Source organism: Pyrus communis, chromosome 2, assembly GCF_963583255.1.
Source record: "Pyrus communis chromosome 2, drPyrComm1.1, whole genome shotgun sequence".
Lineage (NCBI taxonomy): Eukaryota > Viridiplantae > Streptophyta > Magnoliopsida > Rosales > Rosaceae > Pyrus > Pyrus communis.
Window position 1 is genome coordinate 8,467,587 of NC_084804.1, and position 25,479 is coordinate 8,493,065.

Below are 25,479 nucleotides of genomic sequence, written 5' to 3' on the forward strand. Positions count from 1 at the left end.
GGCAACATATTTAGAAGCATTGCATTTGTTAAAGTGATACAATGTTTGATATTACTAGAAAACACTCCTTTTAAATAGCATTTCACAAGCATGTCAGTACATTTTACTGCTTGTTTATTGGCCTTCGGTCGAGGTGTAGAAGTAAGAATTAATCATCTTTACGACGTAATATTAAAATGCAATGCCAATTATGTACACATTTGTTGACTACAGATTTTTTGCAATTCCTTTTAACATTCGTATGTTGCAACTTAGGGTTTGCTTTTTGTTTTCGTCTATTTTTATTTTGTTTATACTAAAATGTTCGTGCGAGAAATGCTCCTTAAGCATTTGCACATCACTTTCCTTTGATGTGCAGAGTAACCCTGGTTGGGGATTTGACAGGAAATGCCAGTTCATGGATAAACTAGTGGATAAGGTTTCCAAGCACTATAAGTAACCTCAGAACTTTTATTGTTTGACGCTTAATGCTGAAAATGGCCACCACCTAAGCTCGTACGGAAAAAATAAGTCGTAGATTATGCTTTGATTTTGCGGTTCAATTTTCTTTTCCTCAGAATTTTGTGCTCATAGTTCTTGTACTGAGCTTGTTTCGTTGTCATTAGTAAAAGAAAATGTTAAAAGTTGTGTTAAATTGTCGTCTGCAACGGTCGCAGAAGAGTTGCACCATTTTTTTTCTGGTAATAATTTGCTCTCTATGCATCATTGCACTTTTGCTGAAGCACTTAAAGCCTCCGGAGGGAGAGCGTGTCTTTCCTCTTGATTGAATGCGAATAGCATATTTCCTCAGCGAGCTGATTATGGTGCGGATTTTGTACATATCGTTTATCATGTTCGTGCATGTTGGTGCGGGTTTGTTGCATTAATTTTCATGAGTGAGATGAGCTACCAGTGCTGTACAAACCAACCTGAACAAGACTTAAAATTTAGTGCAGATATCAAGATAGGCAATTCAAGGCTTGTTTGATAACCATTTTGGTTTTAGTTTATAGTTTTCAACTTTTATTGATAAAGATAGACGGAATGCATATGGAGGAAAGATGTTTGAAGAATGGTGAGATGACGGGTGGAGGAAAGGAGGGAGGAGGGTGTAATGAAGGAGAATGAGAGAAGCAAAAACCTACTCAAAATTGTTTTCGTTTTAGTTTTCACTAGCAACGGTGCCCACGCAATGCTACGGGTTGTTAAATAGCATACAACATGTAGAAAGTTATATTTACAACTCTGCTTAACTCAATCTATTTACAACTCTGTCTAACTCAAGAAATAGATAAAAGTTTGTTTCTTATTGAAATATACGAATTTGAATGAAATGTATCAAAGAAGTATAGAGTGGAGCAAACCTTGTAATTTCTGTAAGGTGGGCAGCTGCAATACCGATAGTGATATAATTTGACGGAATCTGGATGTAATCCAACTTGGTTGTTCTTTGTAAATTTGTTGGGAAATGTAGTAGTTGGCTTGAAAATAACAATCAAGACCGTTGAACGAATGAAACGTGAATGATATCAAATCCAATCCAGATACAAAAGATTAAAACCTGTTTCCTTACAGATAGACAAAAAAAATATTACAGTGATTGATTGAATTCTAACACTTGCATCTACATCTCAAGTGGAACCAGCATTTACATACAAAAAATTAATGACTGCTGGGTGACATGGGATGCAAAACGTTGTATAAATACTATCAAGAGATGTTCCCTGATGGATCTCCAATATCGTCAAATTCAAGCTGGAAAGTTAGCAGGCATGCAGGCACAGAAATGGATAATGCAGGGATGGTTAGTTCTTTACTCAGAATGAATATTTAAGTACTGCAACTTTTCATTAAGTTAATAAAATTCTCACCAATAAATATTTAAGTACTGCAACATTTAACATATTGTTGTTAATGAATTTGCTAATCAATTTCTTACAAACATATTAAGCGCAAGAAAGCCTTCTTTTTGATTCTTTATTTATTATTGTCTATTTTCTCTGCTCTAATTTAAACACCAGATTCATCCTAGAACAGAAAAATAAGGAAAATTAAGCGGAAAAAAAGAGAAAGAAAAAAGACATACCTGAAGCACAACCAGCATGAAAACGTCAACACAACAACTGGGAGAACGAACCAAATCATACACCCATGATCACAACCACGACACATAAAAATAAAAAATAAAAATAAACGCAGAACACCGTTTGCTAAAAATAAAATGAGAATCAAACCACACAATCACACTTAGAATCCCAACACAAAAAGAAAACCCTACTATTATATAAGCCTCACCCCAGAAAAAATCCAAAGGAAATAGTTAACTCTAAACCTTCAAAATCAGGTAAACCCATATTCAAACAAAAGACCTAACTCTAAATACAAAATTAAAAACAAAAAAGGGCAACCAACTCGAAACCTTGAAAATCAACTAAACCTGTGACATCCCATATCGCCCAGGGGAGTGATCCTTAAATGTATATTCCCATCCCTACCTAGCACGAGGCCTTTTGGGAGCTCACTGGCTTCGGGTTCCGTAGGAACTCCGAAGTTAAGCGAGTAGCGCACGAGAGCATTCCCAGGATGGGTGACCTATCGGGAAGTTCTCGTGTGAGTTCCCAGAAACAAAACCGTGAGGGCGTGGTCGGGGCCCAAAGCGGACAATATCGTGCTACGGTGGTGGAGCGGGCCCGGGAAGTGGCCCCCCCGGGCCAGGATGTGATAATTTGGTATCAGAGCCTAACCCTGGTCGCGTGTGTGCCGACGAGGACGTCGGGCCCCTAAGGGGGGTGGATTGTGACATCCCATATCGCCCATGGGAGTGATCCTTAAATGTATATTCCCATCCCTACCTAGCACGAGGCCTTTTGGGAGCTCACTGGCTTCGGGTTCCGTAGGAACTCGTTAAGCGAGTAGCGCACAAGAGCATTCCCAGGATGGGTGACCTATCGGGAAGTTCTCGTGTGAGTTCCCAGAAACAAAACCGTGAGGGCGTGGTCGGGGCCCAAAGCGGACAATATCGTGCTACGGTGGTGGAGCGGGCCCGGGAAGTAGCCCCCCCGGGCGGGGATGTGATAAAACCCAAATTCAAACAAAATACCTAACTCTAAATACAAAATTAATATATATAAAAAAAAAAAAAGGGCAACCAAAAAGACACACAACTAACCAGAAAACGACAAGAAGGCGGAGTGCGGAGCGCTGGACCAAGGATGAGAAGATGAAGACAGAAAACTGAAGACGAAACAAAAAGAGGCTAAAGAGAGAAGTAGAAAACGAAAGGAAAAAGTAAACAAAGAGAGGACTGAAAACGAAACAAGGAGGGAAAAATCTTGAAACACTACCGATGATCAACACGTGGAAAGTACGTACTGAAAAAGCAGAGCAAAACCCACAAAAAAGAAAAAGAAAAAAAAACGGACTAGAGGCGGAGGAATGAGAGATGTGCACGCAACAAGGACAAAACGGTCAAATCAATGTACAAAATCAACATTAAAACGAAGAGGAAGGAAAAAATTAGAGGCATTCTCGCCATTTTACTGCTCTAAAATAATACCAGGGGAGTTTGAGTTTTAGTATATATAAATAAATTTTGTGTGTTTTTCCATGTACATATTTCCACTTTCTTCCCACCATCCTTCATCGCTTTTGATTGTCCTTATTTTCTTTCTTGTATTTCTCATTTGTTCCAAACAAAATCGAAAACTAAAAACTAAAAATGGTTTTAAGCGGAGCCAAATTTTTATTGGGTTGTAGATGGTCAAGGGACTGAACACATTATCCCCATCCCACCCTAAAACAACAAATCCCATTTTTCTTTAGGGAAAAGGATCCCCTTCGGATTTATTATGTGGGGATCCTAGGTTCCCTATATCTCAGTCGTTCATCGTCTATCGTGCAATAGGTTTTCGTCATGTACTATTTGTGTTTAATTTAAAATAATAAGTCAAATGATTTCTGATCGCAAGACATAAGATAAACGGCTGAGATATGAGAATCCTAAGATCCCCACATAATGGATACGTAGGGGATCCTTTTCCTTCTTTTTGTTGCTCAAAAGAGGATTCGAACTCTAGAGGTTTTACATAGGAAAGAATCTAGGAAAGTACAAATAAACGAAAAGGTAAATTATACAAAACTACTTCAATTATGGGTCGCGTTACAATTTCATACATCATGTTTTAAACATTATAATGACATACCTCAATTTACAAATTCGTTGCAATGTCAGATCTTCGTTAAAATTCTGTTATTTTATCTGTTAACTACTGACGTGGCAAAAACAGGGCCACATGTTTAATAACATGGACCAAGATCCTCGCTGGATCCATTCCCTAGGGATCACGCAATCGTGTCCGTTCATCGTATATCGTGTGGTTATAAATCATTTAAAATTTAAAATTCAAATATAAATAGTACCTAACGAAAACTGGTCGCACGATATACAATAAACGAACACGATTGCATGATCCCTAGAATCCCTAGGGAAGGGATCCGGCCAGGATCCTGGTTCTAATAACATATCATCAAATTGTGCCACGTGGCAAAATAAATAATTTAAAAAACGTTCAATATTTAATAATGCCAAAAGCAAGAAAACATATTTAAAATATAATTACATTAGTTAATTAAACAAAACATACACCAATGAAAAGGATTAAACAATAAACAACCATCTTCCTCTTCCCCCTCCAGTCCCCCAATCCCACGACCACTTCCTTTTCCACCGAGATGCAATCTTAACCCAGAAATAATCCATCGCTGCTCCAACCTGCTGCCTGCAAATCAAATCTAACGAAGCACGCCACCTGCAAATCAAATTTGACGAAGCACCGCACCCCGCCATGTCGAGCGAAGTTAGTATGATATTTGACCAAATCCGCCCTCCTCCTCCGGCAAACTCTCTCGACGGGGGAGGCCGGTTTAGCTTCAAGCCCAATTTAATTTAGAGAGTTGCAGGTCGCTGGTTGATTTTGCATAACCTGTCTCAACCAGTCGGAGTTTCTGCGATTCGAGTACTTATTCGGAGCGGGTGCAAGAACTTGTTTGGGTCAATTGCAGTTCAGTCGCATGGGGAGTCGCCGCTCTCGCTGGAGTTTAAGTTAGTGGAGTTTGGATGGTGGGTTGGAGAATGTGATGCGAACTGGGGAATAAGGTTAGTGGAGCTTATTTAGTTTTTCATTTTTTTTTCATTAATTTTAATTTTGTTAATTAACTAATGTAATTATATTTTAAATATGTTTTCTTGTTTTGTGGCATTATTAAATTATTAAACTTTCTTTAAATTTTTTCTTTTTGCCTAGTGGCACAAATTTGATGACATGTCAATTATAAATTTTAAATAACAAAATAGGGTATTAGAAGATCATATTCAAGGATGACAATTTAATTTTCACAATTAAATTTGCATGAGAATTATATTTATTCTTAAGGGAAAATTAGAATCCCCCTACTATCACATTGCGGCCTGGGATCCACCACATCCTGGGTCTGCTTTATCACCGTAGCACGATATTGTCCGCTTTGAGTCCCGATCACATCTTTACGATTTTTCCTAGTGGCACAAATTTGATGACATGTCAATTATAAATTTTAAATAACAAAATAGGGTATTAGAAGATCATATTCAAGGATGACAATCTAATTTTCACAATTAAATTTGCATGAGAATTATATTTATTCTTAAGGGAAAATTAGAATCCCCTACTATCACATTGCGGCCTGGGGTCCACCACATCCGGGGCCTGCTCCATCACCGTAGCACGATATTGTCCGCTTTGGGCCTCAACCACACCTTCACGGTTTTGTTTCTGGGAATTTACACGAGAATTTCCCAGTGGTCACTCATCATGGGAGTGTTATCGCGTGCTACTCGCTTAACTTCGGAGTTCCTCTGGAACCCGAAGCCAGTGAGCTCCCAAAAGACCTTATGCTAGGTAGGGATGAGAATATATATATAAAGATCACTCCCCTGGGCGTTGTGGGATCTTACAATCCACCTCCTTAGGGACCCGATGTCCTCGTCGACACTTACAATCCACCCCCCTTAGGGGCCGGATGTCCTCGTCGACACACCATAGCCAGAGTTAGGCTCTGATACCAAATTGTCACATTTCGGCTCGAGGTCCACCACATCCTGGGCCAGCTCCACCACCGTAGCATGATATTGTCCGCTTTGGGCTCCGACCATGCCCTCACTGTTTTGTTTCTGGGAACTCACACGAGAACTTCCCAGTGGATCACCCATCATGGGAGTGCTCTCGCGCGCTACTCGCTTAACTTCGGAGTTCTTATGGAACCCGAAGCCAATGAGCTCCTAAAAGGCCTCATGCTAGGTAGGGATGAGAATATACATATAAGGATCACTTCCCTGGGCGATGTGGGATCTTACAATTCACCCTCCTTAGGGCCCCGATGTCCTCGTCGACACACCACGGTCAGAGTTAGGCTCTGATACCAAATTGTCACATCTCGGCTTAGGGTCCACCACATCCCGGGCCCGCTCCACCACTGTCGCACGGTATTGTCCGCTTTGGGCCCTGACCATGCCCTCACGGTTTTATTTATGGGAACTCACACGAGAACTTCCTAGTGGATTACCCATCATGGGAATGCTCTCGCGCGCTACTCGCTTAACTTCGGAGTTCTTATGGAACCCGAAGCCAGTGAACTCCCAAAAGGCATTGTGCTAGGTATGGATGAAAATATACATATAAAGATCACTCTCCTGGGCGATGTGAGATCTTACACCTACATTTTTTCTATATTATTTAGATTAAACATCTGTGCCTTTTTAAAATTTAATTAAAACACTTTTACCCTTAGTCACCTCTATTTTTTAAAATTAAAATAATTTTTGAATTTATCATTTTATCTGCATTGATGCATTTTTCCTTATTTAGTGATGATATTAGTAATTAAACTATATTTTCTCTTCTTCCAAATATGTTTTTTTTTGTTATGTTATGCAAACATTTAATCTTATTTGTTTTTCCAAATGGTTTTTTCTTTTTCAAATAGTTGGTGATCGACATAAAGCTCCATGTAATTTTTTTCAATTTTTTTTGTGAAATTATAATTTTTTTGGTATTTTTTTTTAAGTATAGTTGTTGACGAATTATTATTAGGTACAATACATTACCTATATATTATCTGCGTGTACGTACAAAAATCATTGATTGGTATGTTTATTTGCAATTTTGATACGTTTGATTTGATATATATTGTTAATATTGGTACATTATTTTTATTTTGGTACGTTTCATTTTGTACACATTGTGTGTTGGTATGTTTATATTATTCTCAATCCTATTTTCTCTTATCGTACTAAAAACAAAACTTATTTCGGTACGTTTGATTTTGGAGGATTTAAAAATATTTTAAACTATTTTGGAAAGAAAATATCTTAAATCGTAGATAATTATGGCTAAATTGTAGAATTATTGTGAAAATAAATTGAATCCAACCAACTTTTTTTTTTTTACAGTTATCTGTAAAGGAGGAGAGTGTAATCAAAATGCTAGATTATAGGAAAAGTGTTACGGTCTAATGTGCATATAGCACCAAAATTATGACAAAAAAAGTTTAATCAAATCACTAAAAAGCATGGATGTTTAATCTAGAAAATTCAAAACTGAGGCGCCTATATCAAAAAATTCCTTTACAAAGACAATTCAAACCAAACTCTACCTCTACATGTCATCCGCCACTCAAAAACGCAAACCTTAGATATTTTAAGAGGCCTTACAAGACAAAGAGCCAACTAGTTGGGAAATCAATCTAGACATGATCACCAACCGCATTACAAGCAGCTGTCTCTTTGTACTCTTCTTCATCCATCGTATCACAAATTCCTCTCCCTCTTGTCTCTGGCAAACAAACCACAAACCACCCACAAACCCCAATCACAACCCCAAACACTCCATACGACAAGAACCCACCGTTGTCTCTCCCCGCGGCCGCCAGCATGGGACTAAAAACGCCTCCTAACACCACCGCCTGCCTCACCATCGAAAGAGCCGAGTTCCTCACGCAAGTGGGAAATAGCTCAATTGTAAATAGAAGCAACACATTGAAAGCCAAGCATGCGCTGAAAAAAGACACCAGCTCGAACCCTATTTGCAACCCTGTCCATATCGGATGGATACCTTTTAACACGGACATGATGCTACAGAACCCACTAAGAACAGTGTAAACCAAGATTGAGGTTTTTCTGTTCATTTTGTCGATGAAAAATAATGCGATTAATGAAGCTGGCAATTCGGACAAGGCGTTGAGTGTGACGCCTAAGTAGAGATCGAATTCCAAGCTTCCCAAAGCTAATGGCATGCCATAATACACCATTCCGATACCACAGCCGATTGCCATAACCGCGGACAATCTCCGAAAAGCCCATTTTCGCTTCACCAAAGCGTTGATTGCAGAGTAGAGATCGACGTTCCCTGTTTCATGCTCAAAGGACAAGCTCGAAATAAAGCTCGAGGTAAGTGCTGTTTTGGTTGTAGTACTATTGACGGGTGCAATGTATTTTAGGGTTTCAATTGCGTCTTCTTTTCGACCTCGCACGAAGAGCCATCTTGGTGACTCACGAACCAAAAAATGAACCGTTATCGAGTACAATAATGTGGGGATTGAGGTCCAAAAATAGAGTGTTCTCCATGAGTGAGCTCTATGAGCGTATGCTATAGTTGGGAGGGAGAGAAACCCTAGAGTGAAGCAGAAGAATCCCATAACACCAACCTGACCCCGCCAACGATTTCCGACGAGCTCTGTGGATAAGACAAGGGCGGAAGTACCGATGGTGGCACGGGCAAACCCGGTGATGAATCGGAGGACGGAGTACATCCATATGTTGGTGGAAAAGGCAGTGAGGAAGGTGGATAAAGACATGATGAGACATGAGAGAAAGAGCATGTTTTTGCGACCTAGTGAGGTGTCAGCAAGTGAGGCCAGGGTCAGCCCGCCAATTAAACAGCCTATGAAGAAGGCTGAGGCCGGCAGTCCCGTGATGAGTGACGACGAGCACTCGAGGCCCCATTCGGAGATGATGGAAGTGTGTTTGGCCCTGTCCCAGGCCCATGAGTTTTGAGGAAGTTGACAAATGTTGGAGGCTGAGTTGCATGAGTTGGGTAGCTCAGTGAGGTGGGTGCAGTGCCATGTTGGCACAGAGTCAGTGAAGACAGCGATGAATGTTTGTTGGGCATCAAAGAACCATGAGAATGCTACGAGGATGGCTTGGAGAAATTGGGCCCATCCAAAATCTCCGATGCACCGCTCGATGATGGAGTCGAGGGATGGGAGGTGTTTGTGGAGCAGAGGGGTTTCTGGCTCAGCCGAGTTTGGTTCGGAGAGAAGAGGGGTTGAATCGGCCATTTGGTTCAGAGCTAAAAGAAAAGGTTTGAGATATGATGGTGAAATACAATTAAGGTTTTTATATAGCTAGAGGAAACAAACGGAGCTAAAAAGAAAAGGTTTGAATTGACAAAAAACAAAAAAAAAAAGGTTTGAACTCTGGGCGAACTTTGTCAAAGTTGTCGTGGATAATGTTAATTAGTTGTCAATTGTCATTGATCATGTAGCTTATTGTCTTACTGCCATTTAAATAAATGAAGATGTGAAAGAATAAAAAACGATGTATCATACAGCTGTTTCATTAATTCGGTAGGCTAGTACAAAGACACACCAAAGTTGGATCATACAGATATAAAAGAAAGAGATGTATCATCGTTTCTCAAGCATATCACATGTAATATTAATAGTCTAGGTGCGATAATAAATGGCAAACATCCAATTGAGTGTAAAGTATGAAGTTTTTAGCCGGCTGCGCACAATGTGGCTCACGTTACTAGATATTGGCTCCTTACAAGTCAAATTTTCATGACATCATTTAATCATATAATTTCATAATTTGAATTATTTATTCTATTTGTCATCATGTAAAAATCATCTCTAAAAAATATTCTATTTGATTTAAATACTATTTAGTTATTCATACAAATCAAACTAGATGACGGTAAATCACGATGATATTACTTGTTATCAGAATCATCTATTTATTCAACAAATATGGATGACTAAAAATAATCTTCACCTTAAATAGATTTTCTAAGAGATGATCTTTAGATAATTAACGGTTTGGATAATGACGCTTGTATACGAGGAAAAAATGTTAGGTCGTCAATAGGTCCTGACATGCACGTGAGGAGTTAGTTAAGTATATCTCACGTTATTAACCCATCTTAGCATATATTTCTCTATTTACTTATCACGTGACAAGTCATGTAATGGGTTAAATAAAAACGATTAATAAGAGTATGAATCCGTTGCAAGCAAGTTTGTTCTCACCACAATGAAAACAAGATTTATTGTTGGAAAAAGTACTTGTATCTTTATACATACCTAAATATTCGTAGTGTAGATTTGATCATTTCATGGATTTGAATATTTGGAAGTCCATTTAATACTAACACAGCAACACAAGACACATATTGTTTGAAGCTCAGATCGTATAATATTAATAGAAAACTAGTTCTAATGCAAATAAATTGATGGCAATGTGTGTCAGACCACATGAATTTTATACCTAATCATGCCTTGCACATGGAAACGTTTTAATGGTTGAAAATCGCAAGGCTCAACATTCGTGAAGAGAAACATACAAAAAAGGGTGGTAGGTCGAAATTGATGAAATTAAATTAATTAGCAACACTCTGGCATAGCCTCTTAATCGGAACAACCTTCAATGGTTTTGAGCTTTTGGTTTTCAAGATGATCACCACCGCTTGCAAATTAGCTAGCAAAATCTTTTATTATTAAATATATACTTTGCAGCCCACTGGATATATGATTTTGTTGGGATTTTATTGCATAATTACTGAGAAAAATATGATTTGTATATCCCACTGGATATATAATTTTGCTGGTCCATGGTAACACAAACTGGAGCTCCACTGGCAATGGACTAAACACTGGTCCCGACAACAAACACCAAGGCCTGCCTAAACAATGAGGTTGCAAGCACAGATCCTCACACATGTGGGGAAAGACTCTGTTGTGTAAATCAGCAACACAATATTGTATGCAGTAGAGGCAGTTAAAATATGAAGCCAACTAATCCAATCTATTCCCTTTTGTTTACTGGCTATTGCGCCGCACAGTACCAGTGTTGAAATTTATCAACACAAAGTCCCACTTGCTATTTACTAAATTACTATAAAAAAATCCCAGTGCTAAATCTCAAGGTTATCCAAGTGACTTGTAGTTGAAATGGTTAAGAGTGTTTATCCCTGCACCCGAGGTATGGTGTTCATTTTCCTTTTACGCAGTATCATTGTATAGAAAGAAAAAAAATCCCTAAGTGATCAACCCCCAATCACATCCTATGTTTTCTCAAATAGGGTCTTATGTTATGAGTATATAGCAGTAGTTATTGTTTTGAGCATATATGCATCATGCATGCAATGTGATGAACAAATCTTACCAAAGAAAAACTAACATTGAATAACAATTTTGTGTTCTTAATTTATTTGATGGATTATTGAGTCCCTCCTACCATTATTCCATGAGAAAAGAAACGTTCAACATTAATTGAGACATGAATAGGCCAATGTTTTCTCCTCGATGAGCTCTTTTGCAGTTGCATCTAGCTTTCCCCTTGAGAAATCGCCAATCTTGAGTCCTGCATTCAAAATAATTAAAAGTTGATCAATTGGTGAGTGCACAGAAACAGCCTCATATAGAGGATGAGTTTTTACGTAGAAAATGTCTTAAACACTTCAGAATATTGAATGCTGAAATATCAAATGGGATCGATACATGGTTAAATCTATCCATGAACCGTAAATATGAAGTTTTCAGCAACGACAAGCATCAGCTCAATGCGTTTGAATCTATTCCAACTTTATTTTCCAGAACCATTTCTCGGATATGAAGATATTTGATTATCCTTAATGACAGTAATTTGTTGCTGCCTAAACATGATTTGAGTTCAACACTCGGAATTTTGATCGCTGAAGGAAGATATGATCTTATAACTTACCCTGCACAATTGACCATTGTCCTTTATCACATGTAACAGGGAAGGAGTAGATTAGGCCTTGCTGGATTCCATAAGAACCATCAGAGTACACACCCATTGAAACCCATGTCCCCTGGATGACATTCAAAGAAGCAAAGAAATATTAAATTTGTATAAAGTATATGAAGAAACAAAAAAAAAAAAAAAAAAAAAATTAGCTTTGAAAGAAAAGAATACTGATAAAGATAGCAAGCAACCTTAGGAGTCCCAAGAACCCAATCACGTATGTGATCACAAGCAGAACTGGCAGCAGACAATGCACTGGATAGCTTCCGAGCCTTAATAATGGCTGCACCGCGCTGCTGCACAGTGGTGATGAACTCGGTATTTAACCTAAATAAAAAAAAATGACAGCATATTAGTGACACAAAATAGTAAGTTGATGAATGAAAGGTAGGAAATTTTGTCCTTCCATAGTTGAACAACAAATAGACACCATTTCATGCTGGCCCTTTCTATTTATCAAACTGGATGAAGAATTTGTGCAAAGGAGAGGACAAGTTTCTAGCTTCGAACACCCAAAATTCTCCATGTTCTATATTTGAGCATTTTGTCATTTCAAAATATTTATAATGAATTTTAGAGTCAGAAAAATTAGAGTTACCATTGATCATTAGCCACAAGTTCCCTGACAGGTTTCTCTCCGCTGCTAGTGGTGACAGTTGCATGATTGACATCAGGATACTGAGTTGAAGAGTGATTTCCCCAGATGATAACATTCTTTACATCACCAACATGAACATTTAGCTTCTCGGAGATTTGTCCCAAAGCTCTGTTATGATCTAATCTTGTAAGACATGTGATGTTCTTCTCTGGGATTTTAGGTGCATATTCTTTCAAGATGAGTGCATTAGTGTTTGCTGGGTTCGCAACCACTAGAACCTATGGTAGAAGCAATGAAACTGCATCAGCTTTAGATAATAAAAGATAATAAAAAAGTAATGTGGTATGCACGTATTTCGTTCTGCTTCTCACCTTGACATCTGAAGCGGCATGCTTTTCTAGTGCTGAAGCTTGAGCCTTGTAGATTGATACATTTTTTGACATCACATCCTTCCTTTCCATACCTTCCTTCCGTGGGAATCCGCCGACCATAACTGCAATATTGACATCTTTACAAGCTTCCTGAGCATCTGTTGTAGCAACAACACCTACAAACATGTATACGGCAAAGTTTAATAAGAATGATCCTCAAAGGGAGTATTATGCGTTCAAGATCAGACTTTACCTTTGAGAAGAGGAAAGGCAGCATCAATTAGTTCCATTTTCACCCCATTCAAGGCTTCAGCTGCTGGTTCAATATCAAGCATGTGCAGAATTACAGGTTGGTCAGGGCCTAGCATGACCCCCCTCGCAATCATCGGAACAATAGCATACCCTATTTGCCCTGTTCAACATCAAGTATGAACCTTCAGCGAGTTTTCAAGAATTCGGAATTCGGAACACAAGTTTTACATTTAAAAGCATGACCCTTTTCATAACCCTAAAAAGCTGACAAACAATTATTAGAATGGTATGGCAAGTATTTTCAATATCATAAAATTGGACATTAAGATTATCTATAAATTCAAGAAATCTTCCAAGACTGGTTTATCGATATGAGAATATATGGCATGCCTGCAGCACCAGTGACCAAAACAATCACAGGATCCTTCTCCATACTCAAGAAGCTCCACATGTATTTTACGAGCTTCCAAAAGAAGGCAATAGTGAACAGAACAACCAAACTTTTCTGAACCAGTACCACATTCATATTCTCCATTTTCTGAAGCAGTGCTACAATATTCTCCATTTTCTCAAGAAACAAACAGATATGCAACAAACAATTCCCGTTAAAATCAAAATAATCCAACCCTAAGTTTTTATAGAGGTCTAAAAATACCATCCATGAGAAGAAGAATCTACAGCGAACAGAGACACCTCTTCAACAAAGCAATCAGATACCAAAACAAAGTCCACAAGATATTTATAAATACAGAATTCTTAATAATTATATTCCAAAGAAAAGAACATGTCCTTCTGTTTGGCCTCCTCCAGAACCAAGGAATACAAGAAATTAATAATAATAATAGTAATAATATGAAATCTTGGAAAGTTAAATAATGGTGCTAGACTTTGGGAGGAGATTTGGGTTTTCTGGATCATGAATTAGAATCCCAAATTTAATGATTTCATAACAAATATCAAATGCATATAACCAAAATTTTGAATTCTTCTCAGTACATCCACATTTTATTTCAATCCAAACAGGGAAAAATACTGGAAAAAGAAAGTTAATTTTGAAAAGATGATCATACCAGCGGCACCAGTGACAAGAACTCGAACTGGGTTTTTTGCCATTGTTGCAAAGAGTGGTTCTGGATAGAGAAAATGAGTGCAATTAGGAGTGTGGATGAGTGAGGAAAATGGCGATCAGGAGTGAGGAGGTTGTTGAAAATAATTGGAGTGGTTTTATAGATGAGAAGGAGATGAGGAGGTGAACATTACAATGACGGGAATCGAGGATCAAGATAATCAGATAAGCGTGATGATAGAAGGTCAGAGTGAGACTGTCAACTTACACAGTTATGCAGCAAAAATTAGAAATAGTCACCATGCAAATACTAGTGGGAGATATCCACTTATAACGACCTCATCTCAATGACCGCGTCACTGTGGCATGTTTGGCTTTTGTTTTAATTTTTGTTGGCTTTCTGTTCAAAATGATCATTGAGATTGGTATAATTCTTCATTCTGATTCTTGAGGTTCAAAATCGATAGAAGTGGTCTCTGATTTTGTCCACCTCAATCATTTTGATTATTCCTAAAAAAATTCATAAGGTAAGAACAAAAATACCCCTAAACACCATAGTTTATAAGATTTGAAGGTATTTTTGTATTTTTAGTTTTTATTTAACAAAGATTTTTCCTTGAATGGCCAAAATGATTGATGGTGGACAAATTTAGGAACAATTTCTATTGATTTCACATCTCAATGACCAAAATGAGATGTTTTAATAATGAAAACTAAAAATAAAAAAATGAGTGTAAATATGGCCACTTTGTCTCTTATTTTTCCAACCACTCCTTAATAAAAATTTTATTCACAAGTTTAACCCTTAATAAAATCACATATAAGGACTTAAAACTGTCCAAAATGCAAAGCTTTGATTTTTACCGTTACATCCGATCCTTTTCTTCCTCCTCTCCTTCACAATATCCCATCCGATCAGTATTCTCGCCAGAGGCGAATTGAACCACATTATTGCTAGCAAGCTAAACTCACTTCCTTCCATTAGCGTAAATAATATCGTTTGTTAAAAATAAAATAAAATAAAAGTAGGGGACATAAGGTACGTCCCAGTTTGCAATCTCCCCATGTGTTACAAATTCAGGGCTCTGCTCTCTTCATATGGAGGCCAGGCTTCCATGCGAATGAAAAATTCTTTGCAATTAATTACAGATAGCGTGTTACTTTGATGAAGCTGGGAGACCATTTATTTAAAACGTTAATCAAATCCACAGACACAGGAGGGCACATGCCAAAATATTTGCCCAAATTTAACTCACAGACTGGACCAAGATGCCAAGATCTGGTTTTATTATAATAAACTGATCCAAGTGATAAAATTGTTAATAAACTAACTTCAAAATCCCAAAATCTCACCTCAAAATCATATTCTCTTTGCGTTCTTGTTCATCCATGGTGTCACAAAGCATTCCACCTCTTGTATCCGGCAAAAATCCCACAAAAAATCCAGAAAAAAATATAGCCAATCCAAACACGCCGTAAGAAAGAAACTCATTGCTGCTCCCAACAGAAACTAACATCGAGCTAAAAACAGCACTCAACACATAAGACTGCCGCAGCAAAGATGTAGCAGAGTTCCTCACACAAGTCGGAAACAACTCAACTGTGAACATAGAAATCAGATTCCAAGCCGTTCGTGAGCAAAAGAAAGAAGCCAATTCCAACCCAATTCTCACCCCCTTTTGCCCTACAACTGCACATACAATTCCACAAATTCCACTCACTAAACAAAATCCGAGCACTGAAAATTTCCTACTCCATCTTTCCAATATAATGCAAGTAATTGGATACGAGGGTATTTCTAACAAAGCATTAAACATAACACTCAAATAAATGTTAAACCCCAAACTTCCAACCCCTAATGGCATTCCATAGTACACCATTCCGATTCCAAACCCTAGTACCATTACCGTTAGGGTTCTCTTCATAGCCCATCTTTTTGCAAACAAGTCCTTCATTGACTTGTACGGATGATTACTGGTATTTGAAGAGTCGACCTCCACCTCATGAGATGAGACCAACAACAATTTTAACTCACTTGGGTAATTTTGTCCGGCAGATTTCAACAGTATCGCTACAGCTTCCTCTTTTTTACCGTTCATGAACAGCCATCTCGGAGACTCGCTGACAAAGAACTGAAGCAGTAAGCAGTATAAAACTGCAGGAATCGAAGTGCACAAGTACAGGGCTCTCCATGAGTTAGCTCTGTTGAGATAAGCAATCAGTGGTAGTGACAAAAACCCGAGAGTGAAGAAAAAAAACTGCATGATTCCCACTCTAGGCCTCCATTTCTTCCCAACTTTTTCCATAAGCAAGACAAGAACACATGTACTAATTGAGGAGCGGCCGACCCCGCTTATGAATCTGACTGCTGAGTAAACCCAAACGTTTGGGGAGAAAATGGTGATAAACGAAGCTAAGGACATCGTTACACAAGAGATCAAGAGGAGCTTCTTGCGACCGAGTGAGGAGTCAGCTAGGGTTCCTAGAAGGAACCCACCGACCACACCGCCCAAGAAGTAGGAGGAGGCAGGGAGGCCTCTGATGAATGAGCTAGAGCATTGGAGGCTCCAATCAGATATGATTGTGGTGGAGGCAGTTGAATCCCAGGACCAATCGGAGTCGGCCAGGTCACAGATGTTGGAGTTTGTGGTGCATGAGGTGGTGGTGGTGGTGGAGCAGTGCCATGTAGGGATTGCATCTGTGTAGACACTGATGAAAGTTTGTTGACCATCAAAGAGTGATGCCAAAGAGACAAGGATGGCTTGGAGGAATTGTTTCCACCCAAAACTTGATTGATTTTGCTCAATTATTTGATCCAAGGAATTGAGGAGATTGGTCCTCAGAGTTTCTGGGTCTTCCATGTTTGGATCAAGGCCAAAAGGGGTTGGATCAGCCATTAGATATAGCTGCTAGCTAGAGCATTTTTGACAGACTCGCTAAACTCACTCTTTTAAGTTATTTTTTCCCACATATTCTTACGACACACTAATTTTTGACAGACTCGCTAAACCTACTAGTCTTCTTGCATTGCATCGGTTCTTCGTAGACACTTGTACAAGGTGTGCACCTTCACTTTCAATATTTAAGTTTGTTATCTTGTCCTTACCAATAACAACAACGTTTGTTGTCAGTAGATATGACGTGTACAATAACAAGTAGCAGATGGAGAGTTCAAGTGCTGTATGTCCCTTGGCATAACGAAGAGGCCAACTGATCATACAAAAGAAAATGGAAAAATAAATTCTGATTTTCTAAGATATATTTTTGTTCATTATTCTAATTCTGAATTACAAGTTGTGAGCTTCGACCTAGATCACATTTTGGGACGAGTCTATATTATTCAGTCAGAGTTTCATAGAGAGAGGCACTTGGGTCAAGCCACAAAACAGATGTGGCAGAATCAGAATGTGCCACATGTTCAATTTCTTTTTTCTTTCTAATTATTTTTGCACCATAAAAAGTGTATACCTCCTCATTTTCCCTGACCAGAGGAGAGAATGATAATGTCATGAGGAAGAAGACAAGATATCTTGATGTGGTTTGTGGGTTTACTCTGCATGAGAGCTTTTAGGAATAAATGCCAGTCTAGGGAGAATCATAAAAGAAAATTTTTGACAAAAATGATAGATTGATATTTCATTGATCATCTCAAATAAATAGAGGTGTTAGTTGGGCATCATGCTTTAGTGATTAAGAAAATGATTTGGAGCTAATTTGTTCAAACAAGACAACTATAATAAATCTCTAAATGGCTACCGCATATATGAAAACTACGCACGGCACCCATACTAATCTATTACACAACATTAGACGCAACATATTCGTATCGATGATTACAATAGATCATCATCTAATAGCAAAGCCACATAAAGTTATCCGAAAGAGCGAGACCACATAAAATCATTGTTAGCAAGGAGAATCAAAACTTCATTAAAATAAATTGCAGAGTGTAGAAGAATGTTGGATATAAATGAAGAATTGTTGAGTTCAAACAAAATTTCCCTTAGTTTGTTAGACATTGCTTTACGTGCATATTTCCTTTGATGACTTTTTATAGTAGTGAAAGTTGAGAATAAATATATTTTGGGTGTAGTGTATTAAGATTTATATAGACTTTTGTTGAGTTTTTTATATCACCATGTAAGTAGACTTTTATTGACTATTATAAACTCCATAATATTTTTCAGCCAAAAAAGAAAATAAACTCCATAATATTTCATATGCTTTTTATGATACACTTTTGTGGAACTTTTGCATAATTTTAGAGAGTTCAATACTATAATTTTTTAGATTATATGGATTGTCATAGACATTTAATGACCAATTTATTTCTTTCTAATTATAGAAAGTTTGGAGTGCAAAATGAGATTTTTGGAGTGTTAATAACAATTCCCTAAATTTTTACTATTAAAATGTTGATGATGACCATGATAAAGTGGTCCTATGTAATACCCTGAAAATTTAAATATATAAATTAGATATTCATAATTATGAATATGTGGAGAAAATAAAAAATAAATTGATTTATGGTTATGCAAATTTAAGTAAGGAATTTTAAAATTTTGTTTCCGGAAATTATTATAATTTACGTATTTGTATTATTGAGATTTTATATTATTTCTCGAGAATTTATATTAATTTATTTGAATTTAGATTTTAATTAAACTAGTTACAAAGAGTGAAGTTTCGAAATTAATTAATTAAAATCTATAGACCATTCGAGGTCACCATTTATATTTTCGAATAGAGCTTGATCTCATGAGAGCGTAGGCGCAAACCGTTCTTGAAATGGAATTATAACGAAGAAGTTATTAACGATTGGATTTGAGGACAAAATAGTCATTTTTCCATTTATTTTAGAAGGCTCTAGAAAATCTGGAGCAATGGGAGTGCCACGTGGGTGGCTAAGATGAAAGGGGAAGGAGAGAAAGGAGAGAGGGGAGGGATTGGGACTGTACAATCAGAAAACAAGGAAAGGAGGGGAAAGGAGGGAGAAGAAAGAGAGAACCGGATCCCCTATGACTCGCCGATCTGACCCGGTCATATTTTCCGATTCTTGTCACCGTTAACGACGGTACCGGTGCCAAAATGATCCATACTTTGAAAATAGTGTTTGCCTCCATCCATTCCACCCCAAAATTTATGAAAATGGTTTGAATTTGGTGAAAACGCACCGGTGGGTATAAGGGTCCTATATTTTCAATCCACCATATTTGAAATGGATTCCTTCGATCTCCACCACCATTGAACTTCCCTTATCCCAAGAACAAAGCCCAAACCACCTTAGGGGCGGTGGAGCACCGGAAGTGATGGATTGAAACAACCCATTTTTAGGGTTTTCCGGTGGTTCGAGGAAGATTTGGGGTGTTTCCCGGACAAATTGGATTTGGCCACAAGTATAAAAAATTCTCCCCTCACTGAGATCTACTTTCCTGTAAAATTTGGTAATTTTTAGTGTTGGCCGGAATTTGGGGTTTTTGCTCGCCGGAAACCGCCACCCACGGTGGCGCGTGGCCAGTGGGCCGATGCTACCATTTTGTACAATTTTGGATATATTCTAAATACGAATTTGGTATCCATTGGAGGTGATTCAATCATTAGAACTAAAGTTGGATATTTCGTTTATTTGGAATATAATCGGAAATGGATTAAAATTGAATGGTGAACTACGAAGGGCTTGATCCCGTTCAAGGGTACGTAGACAGTCTAACGGTAGTCATTTGCAACCTTAAAAATAACTAAGATAAACCTTTATCGAAAATTTGAAAGAAGAAAAGGGATTGGGTGTTTAGTATAAATTTAACCTTTGTTTGGTCAAATAAATTTAGCTATAGGTTTTGTGAGAAATTAAGAATTTCTTAAATAATTTGAGAAAAAATTTTGTTGGGAATTTGAATTATGAAAAGAAATTTGGTGAATAAGATGAAGGTTCATCTTATGTTTTTGGTAAGTAAACTTTGGTTATAGATTTGGTTTGTGATTAATAAATGTACATAAAGAATTGTGTTTAATGGTAGTTAACTAAACAAGAGTTTAGTTTGGACTTATCACTGATATTATTTTCCGAAATAATTATTTTGGGGCAGGGCGTTACATCGTATAAGGTGGTAGTGGTAACGATGGTGGTGAAAGTGTCACGTAGTAATTGTTAGCAAGATGATGGTAGTAAAGTTGGTGCCTTTAGTGACATCAATAATAATAGAGGTGGTCATTGTGGTGGCAGGGTGTTGTTGGAGTGGTGGAGGAGTAGGGATGGGGACGGTGGTGATGATGGTGGTGGAGGTGCCGGTCATGGTCAAGATGGTGACAGTGGTGGTCATAGTAGGATTGTCGTTGATCATGGTAGTGTCGGTGGTAGTCATAGTACAGTTGGCGATAATGCTCATGGAAGTGACGGGGGTGGTGGCTATAGGGGTGGAGGAGTGGTTATGGTAAGGTGATGATGGCGACATGATGGTGAAAATGGTAATAATAATAGTTATTGCATTATGATTAATGGTGGAGCTTATCATTTCAAAATTGAGAAATAAAGAAATTCATCAAAACCATAGGTGGAGGGGTGGGATTTGAGATAACAAAAAACTTACCATAAAAACACTAAAAGCCCATAGAACCGGCAGTGACAAACTATAGATAAGGAAAAGGTTTTTGGTTTGTTGGATTGAACAGCATAATGACATTTCTATATTCGTATAGAATGATCGTTCCATTGTTTTGTTCATATATATATATGTGTGTGTGTGTGTGTGTGTATTTTGTCAATCCTACATATATTTAGGATTGCTCCTTTTCATTCCCAACCAATGGAATGGGCATTAACAAACTATAGATAAGGATCCAAGCTATGGACCAAAGATCAAAGAACCCAAGCCCTAAGTTCCTAGGTAGTTATTTTTTAGTATTGAGATACAAATTTTGAGTAAAGATCCAAACGTCTCCGGACATTGACAATGATGGACAAGCTTGTTATCCCAAATTCATATGCCACACGGGCTGAAATGCACAATTCCTTGAGGATCTAAGCCAACGTGGCAATTACAAACCTCTCCCAACAACTGAAAGCCACACTTGAACCTTTCCCAATATAATCTAAACAAACAAAGAGAGAGCTTGGCTTGAAAGATCACCCATACCTTAAACCCATCACATCCGCCTCTCCAACACCACTCACACACACCCAACCTCTCCTCAATCCGTCATATACCCTTCAAATTTCAATTCCCTTGTCTTTGATGCCGACCTTCCACCACCACCACCACCACCTGCCACTTGCTTATATCATTTCATTTGTATTTGCCTAATTGGATTTGGGACCAGCATCCGGCCCGACTCTTGTAGGCCCCACCTTCTCCCCACTATTCCATCAGGGCTCCACAGCCGGCCACGTTGACAAATTATATTATTCTTGGGTTGGGTGGGGCCCATTTTGGAAACTGCGAACATGTGTTTAGTGTTTTGACCGAGAGAAGAATCAAAAGATGAGAGGCAGATACCGAGGACTAAAGTGCTTAAGCTAAGCGGAACGAGATCCTTGTTTTTGGATTTGATTTTGATAATTTGATCTGAGAGAGTAATTAACATGTAAAAGAAGATTTGGTAGATTTGTCCTATATGGGAGTGGGTGCAAAGCCTGCAGTCATTCAGCCTGTGTTACCAACTTACCATAATAACCTTGTGTAAATTCACAAAAAAAGTACTCCCAAGTTCCCAATACATGCATTTAACGAGGAAGCGTATTACTCTTCTTATTTTCGAGTTCGAATTTCTTTCGCGTAGTTAAAATATTTGTCTTTTTACACAAAAAAAAAAAAAAAAAAAAACAATAGTCTAGTCTAACAAATGAGACTACGACGTGTATTACCAAGAGCTGTGTCATTATGTTCGTACTACAACTATATACCATTTAGCAACTTTATGATTGCACTTGCCAAAAACCAGAATCAGAAATAATACTCCATAACTTGTTTGGAAAGGGCATTATGGTCTTTTACTACTTGAGATGGGCCAATCCGAACATACCCTCTCTCTCTTCAGTTGGGTAAGAGAGAGGCTTGAGCAGCTCGAGAAAGAGAATAATGAATATAGAAATAAAACGACAAGAGAGAGAGACCTAAAGAGAGCAAGAATAAAGTAATAGACAGGCCAACATGCGATAGTGTGGTTTTATTATAACCCTACCATTCTCTGCCGTTGGACAGATAAGCTGTCCCTTTTGTCTCTCTCATCCCCAAACAATCCCCTTCTCACTCTCTTGCAATCCCACCTTCATATAACATAATCTCCCTCTCTTTTAAAACCTCACAACCCCAAACCCTACTTTAATCCCTTCATTCTTTCCATCTTTCTCTTCAACCATATATCTTCATCTTCCATATCAAGTAACTATGGCCTCGAAAGCAAGGAAGAAGCAGATATGGTGTCCACAGCCACTGACGCCGCTCATGGAAGGGCCGGACCCCGAAATGCAAGAGGAAGGTGGCAAAAAGGAGAGCTCTTGGGAAGTCATACGTGAATGGTTTAGGGTACAAAAGGGTGGCCCTCCTAGTCCCGGGACTAACTTATCGGCCTCAGGATATGGGGGTGGTGGTACTATTCCAGCCAAAAGACAAGACTTGAGGCACTTGCTTGGTGTTTTAGGCTGTCCTCTTGCTCCAATTCCACAAGCCAATGATCCAGTTGATCATCACCTCCTTCACATTAAGGACATCCCATTTGTAAGTTAAAAAACCCACATTATATTATCATTGTCATTATCTTGTACAGGCGATACATGAATAGAGGGGTGTTGAACACAGAACCTCATATGCATGAGTGAATCTTCTCTTAATTTTCTGGTATATATTGTTTTAGTTAGTAATTAATTAGTTAATTTAGTTTTTTGTTAAATAACGTGTAGGAAACTTCTATAGCGCATTACATTATACAGCAGTACTTGGCAGCCACGGGGTGCTTGAAGCAACAGAAGTGTAACAAAAACATGTATGCAAGTGGGAGTGTGAAAATGGTTTGCTGTGAAACTGAGGTTTCTGCTGGAAGAAATGTGAAGACTTCGGGAACAAGAAGTGGGGAAAGCGGGTGCTTTGTTCTTTGGCAAATGTTGCCTGGCATGTGGTCTTTGGAGTTGGTCGTTGGAGGCAACAAGGTGGTGGCTGGTAGTGATGGCAAAACGGTTTGGAGGCACACTCCTTGGCTTGGTACTCATGCAGCCAAAGGCCCCCAGCGCCCACTGCGTCGCCTCATACAGGTATACATATACAGTGTTCCTCTCACAATAATTTTCTTGCATAAATCATACCACTAAATAATGTTAAAATGAAAAATATACTCTTGTTACATGCAAGAAATTTTATCGTAAATTTAGGATGCTACATATTAATGATTTCTATTAAGATTTTGGGCATAAACAACTTTTGATTTTGGACTATAAAGAGAAGGAACCGTAGCGTTCAATTATTCGAAATAGCCTTTACCAAACAAAGATAGAGATTGAGGAACAAATCACAATCCCAATAAAATGATACTCGGCTGACAATGATAGGGAAACTGTCGCGTGCTTTGCCCTACAGACTTTTTTTTTTTGGTACAGCTCCAAAGCGACCTAAGAATGGCACGTGATTGCCGTTCTTACGTCATATACCGGTCATATGTATTATGTACATCTTGTTCTTGGGATTACCACATATGCTGAACTAAAGTGCCTCTGTATTATTTCTTGCTTTATCTTTTTCTTTTGCACTTTAGTAAATGCTGCCGGATCTGGTGCAGCGTACCTACATGCTCTTTCTTTTTCGTTCTTCCTCCTTTTTTTTCCTTTTTATTTTTCTTTTTCTTTAAGAAAAATTCCCTTCGATTAAAAAAAGAAAAAAAAGAAAAATACTGTTACCTAATATATATACTTAGTATTGGTTGATCAATACTTTGTAGAAAATACTTTCAACTAAGATAAAAAGGCATTAAAAGAGATCAATAATACGATGAGAATGTGCATGAGCCATTCAGTCAAAATGAAGTATACATTGGTGATATATACTCATAATTTCAGAATTTTGACAAATATTTCTATGTTTAATTTGCAGGGCCTAGATCCAAAGAGCACAGCAAGCTTGTTTTCCAAAGCACAATGCTTGGGAGAGAAAAGAATCGGAGACGATGATTGCTTTGTACTAAAAGTCTCCGCCGATCGAGCCGCGGTGATGGAAAGAAGTGAGGGTCCTGCAGAAGTAATCAGGCATGCATTGTATGGATATTTTTGCCAAAAGAGTGGCCTCCTCATCTACTTAGAGGACTCACACCTCACCAGAGTGGAAACCCCAGAAAATGAAACTGTGTACTGGGAGACCACCATAGGAAGCAGCATTGCTGACTATAGGGATGTGGATGGTGTGCTCATTGCTCATCAGGGCCGCTCGATCGCCACAGTTTTCCGGTGTGGCGAGGTGTCGATGGCATACACAAGGACTAGGATGGAAGAAGCTTGGAGCATTGATGATGTTGTGTTTAATGTACCAGGGCTTTCCATGGACTATTTCATTGCTCCTGCTGATATATTTGATAGTACTGTACCATCACCATGATCATTAACTGTCTACTCACGAACTGATGGAGCTTAATTACTAGGATATTAGTTTGGTTTTAATTACAAAAATATTGGTGGGTACACTTTGTTAATGCGATGTAATATTTTGGGGGTTTTTTCTTCTTCTTTTCAAGTGTATTATGTAATATGTAGTAGGGTTTGAAGTAAGCTTAAAATGACAAATTCAAGCATGGGGTGGAATAAGGGATCTTGTTGTATTCTAATCTAATGCATTGTCCTTTTTTTTTTTCTTTCTAAATCTAAAGCATTTAGGAAGTGGCCTTTGTTTATTTAATCTATTTGTACCATAATCACTAATCAGGTCTCTTATATACGTAGATGCGATCAATAATGCAATTAACAAATGAAATGTGTACGCAAATAATTAATATTCTCTAAATACAGGTTAAATTCATTATATATAAGTACAAAAAATGTAATCAATAAATGTGATTGTACACAAAATCATTAAAGTTCTCCAAATTTACATTTGGTGGTTTGATAAGAAAAAATTGAAATGATGAATTGTCCTTCCACAATGGATGCGTGGCAAAG

At 38.1% G+C, this 25,479-nt stretch overlaps 4 protein-coding genes across 5 annotated transcripts; 1 reads left to right on the top strand and 3 right to left on the bottom strand.

The window, feature by feature from the left end:
- Positions 1-7,487: 7,487 nt before the first annotated feature.
- LOC137726183 (organic cation/carnitine transporter 3-like) lies at positions 7,488-9,426 on the bottom strand. Its single transcript, XM_068465065.1, has one exon. It carries the CDS (start codon positions 9,349-9,351, stop codon positions 7,759-7,761), a length of 1,593 nt encoding a protein of 530 aa, XP_068321166.1. The 5' UTR covers positions 9,352-9,426; the 3' UTR covers positions 7,488-7,758.
- Positions 9,427-11,464: 2,038 nt separating this feature from the next.
- LOC137726761 (malate dehydrogenase-like) lies at positions 11,465-14,509 on the bottom strand. Of its 2 annotated transcripts, none has more exons than XM_068465720.1 (7): positions 13,673-13,867; positions 13,284-13,442; positions 13,031-13,206; positions 12,660-12,937; positions 12,253-12,388; positions 12,017-12,128; positions 11,465-11,656 (listed from the first exon to the last, which is right to left on the bottom strand). In XM_068465720.1, exons 1-7 carry the CDS (start codon positions 13,845-13,847, stop codon positions 11,562-11,564), a joined length of 1,131 nt encoding a protein of 376 aa, XP_068321821.1. In that variant the 5' UTR covers positions 13,848-13,867; the 3' UTR covers positions 11,465-11,561. The 2 variants fall into 2 exon arrangements, with proteins under 2 accessions (XP_068321821.1, XP_068321820.1); XM_068465719.1 differs by lacking the exon at positions 13,673-13,867 and adding an exon at positions 14,353-14,509 and having other exon boundaries at positions 11,469-11,656.
- A 591-nt stretch (positions 14,510-15,100) lies between these two features.
- LOC137726684 (organic cation/carnitine transporter 3-like) lies at positions 15,101-17,334 on the bottom strand. The gene has a single exon (XM_068465624.1). The coding sequence runs from the start codon at positions 17,243-17,245 to the stop codon at positions 15,698-15,700; it is 1,548 nt and encodes a 515-aa protein (XP_068321725.1). The 5' UTR covers positions 17,246-17,334; the 3' UTR covers positions 15,101-15,697.
- A 5,207-nt stretch (positions 17,335-22,541) lies between these two features.
- On the top strand, positions 22,542-25,128 carry LOC137726722 (uncharacterized). The gene is made up of 3 exons (XM_068465677.1): positions 22,542-23,062; positions 23,245-23,592; positions 24,425-25,128. Exons 1-3 carry the CDS (start codon positions 22,733-22,735, stop codon positions 24,920-24,922), a joined length of 1,176 nt encoding a protein of 391 aa, XP_068321778.1. The 5' UTR covers positions 22,542-22,732; the 3' UTR covers positions 24,923-25,128.
- Positions 25,129-25,479: the final 351 nt, after the last annotated feature.

What these genes read in the sequence shown, in the direction of transcription:
- LOC137726761 (XM_068465720.1), bottom strand. Translation starts at nt 13,847, where the DNA reads ATGGAGAATATTGTAGCACTGCTTCAGAAAATGGAGAATATGAATGTG. An exon ending in GGGTTCTTGGGACTCCTAAG is followed by an intron (nt 12,129 to 12,252) that starts GTTGCTTGCTAT and finishes AATGTCATCCAG; the next exon opens with GGGACATGGGTTTCAATGGG. An exon ending in ACAATGGTCAATTGTGCAGG is followed by an intron (nt 11,657 to 12,016) that starts GTAAGTTATAAG and finishes TTTTGAATGCAG; the next exon opens with GACTCAAGATTGGCGATTTC.
- LOC137726684 (XM_068465624.1), bottom strand. Translation starts at nt 17,245, where the DNA reads ATGGCTGATCCAACCCCTTTTGGCCTTGATCCAAACATGGAAGACCCA.
- LOC137726722 (XM_068465677.1), top strand. Translation starts at nt 22,733, where the DNA reads ATGGCCTCGAAAGCAAGGAAGAAGCAGATATGGTGTCCACAGCCACTG. An exon ending in ACATTAAGGACATCCCATTT is followed by an intron (nt 23,063 to 23,244) that starts GTAAGTTAAAAA and finishes AATAACGTGTAG; the next exon opens with GAAACTTCTATAGCGCATTA. An exon ending in CACTGCGTCGCCTCATACAG is followed by an intron (nt 23,593 to 24,424) that starts GTATACATATAC and finishes TTTAATTTGCAG; the next exon opens with GGCCTAGATCCAAAGAGCAC.
- LOC137726183 (XM_068465065.1), bottom strand. Translation starts at nt 9,351, where the DNA reads ATGGCCGATTCAACCCCTCTTCTCTCCGAACCAAACTCGGCTGAGCCA.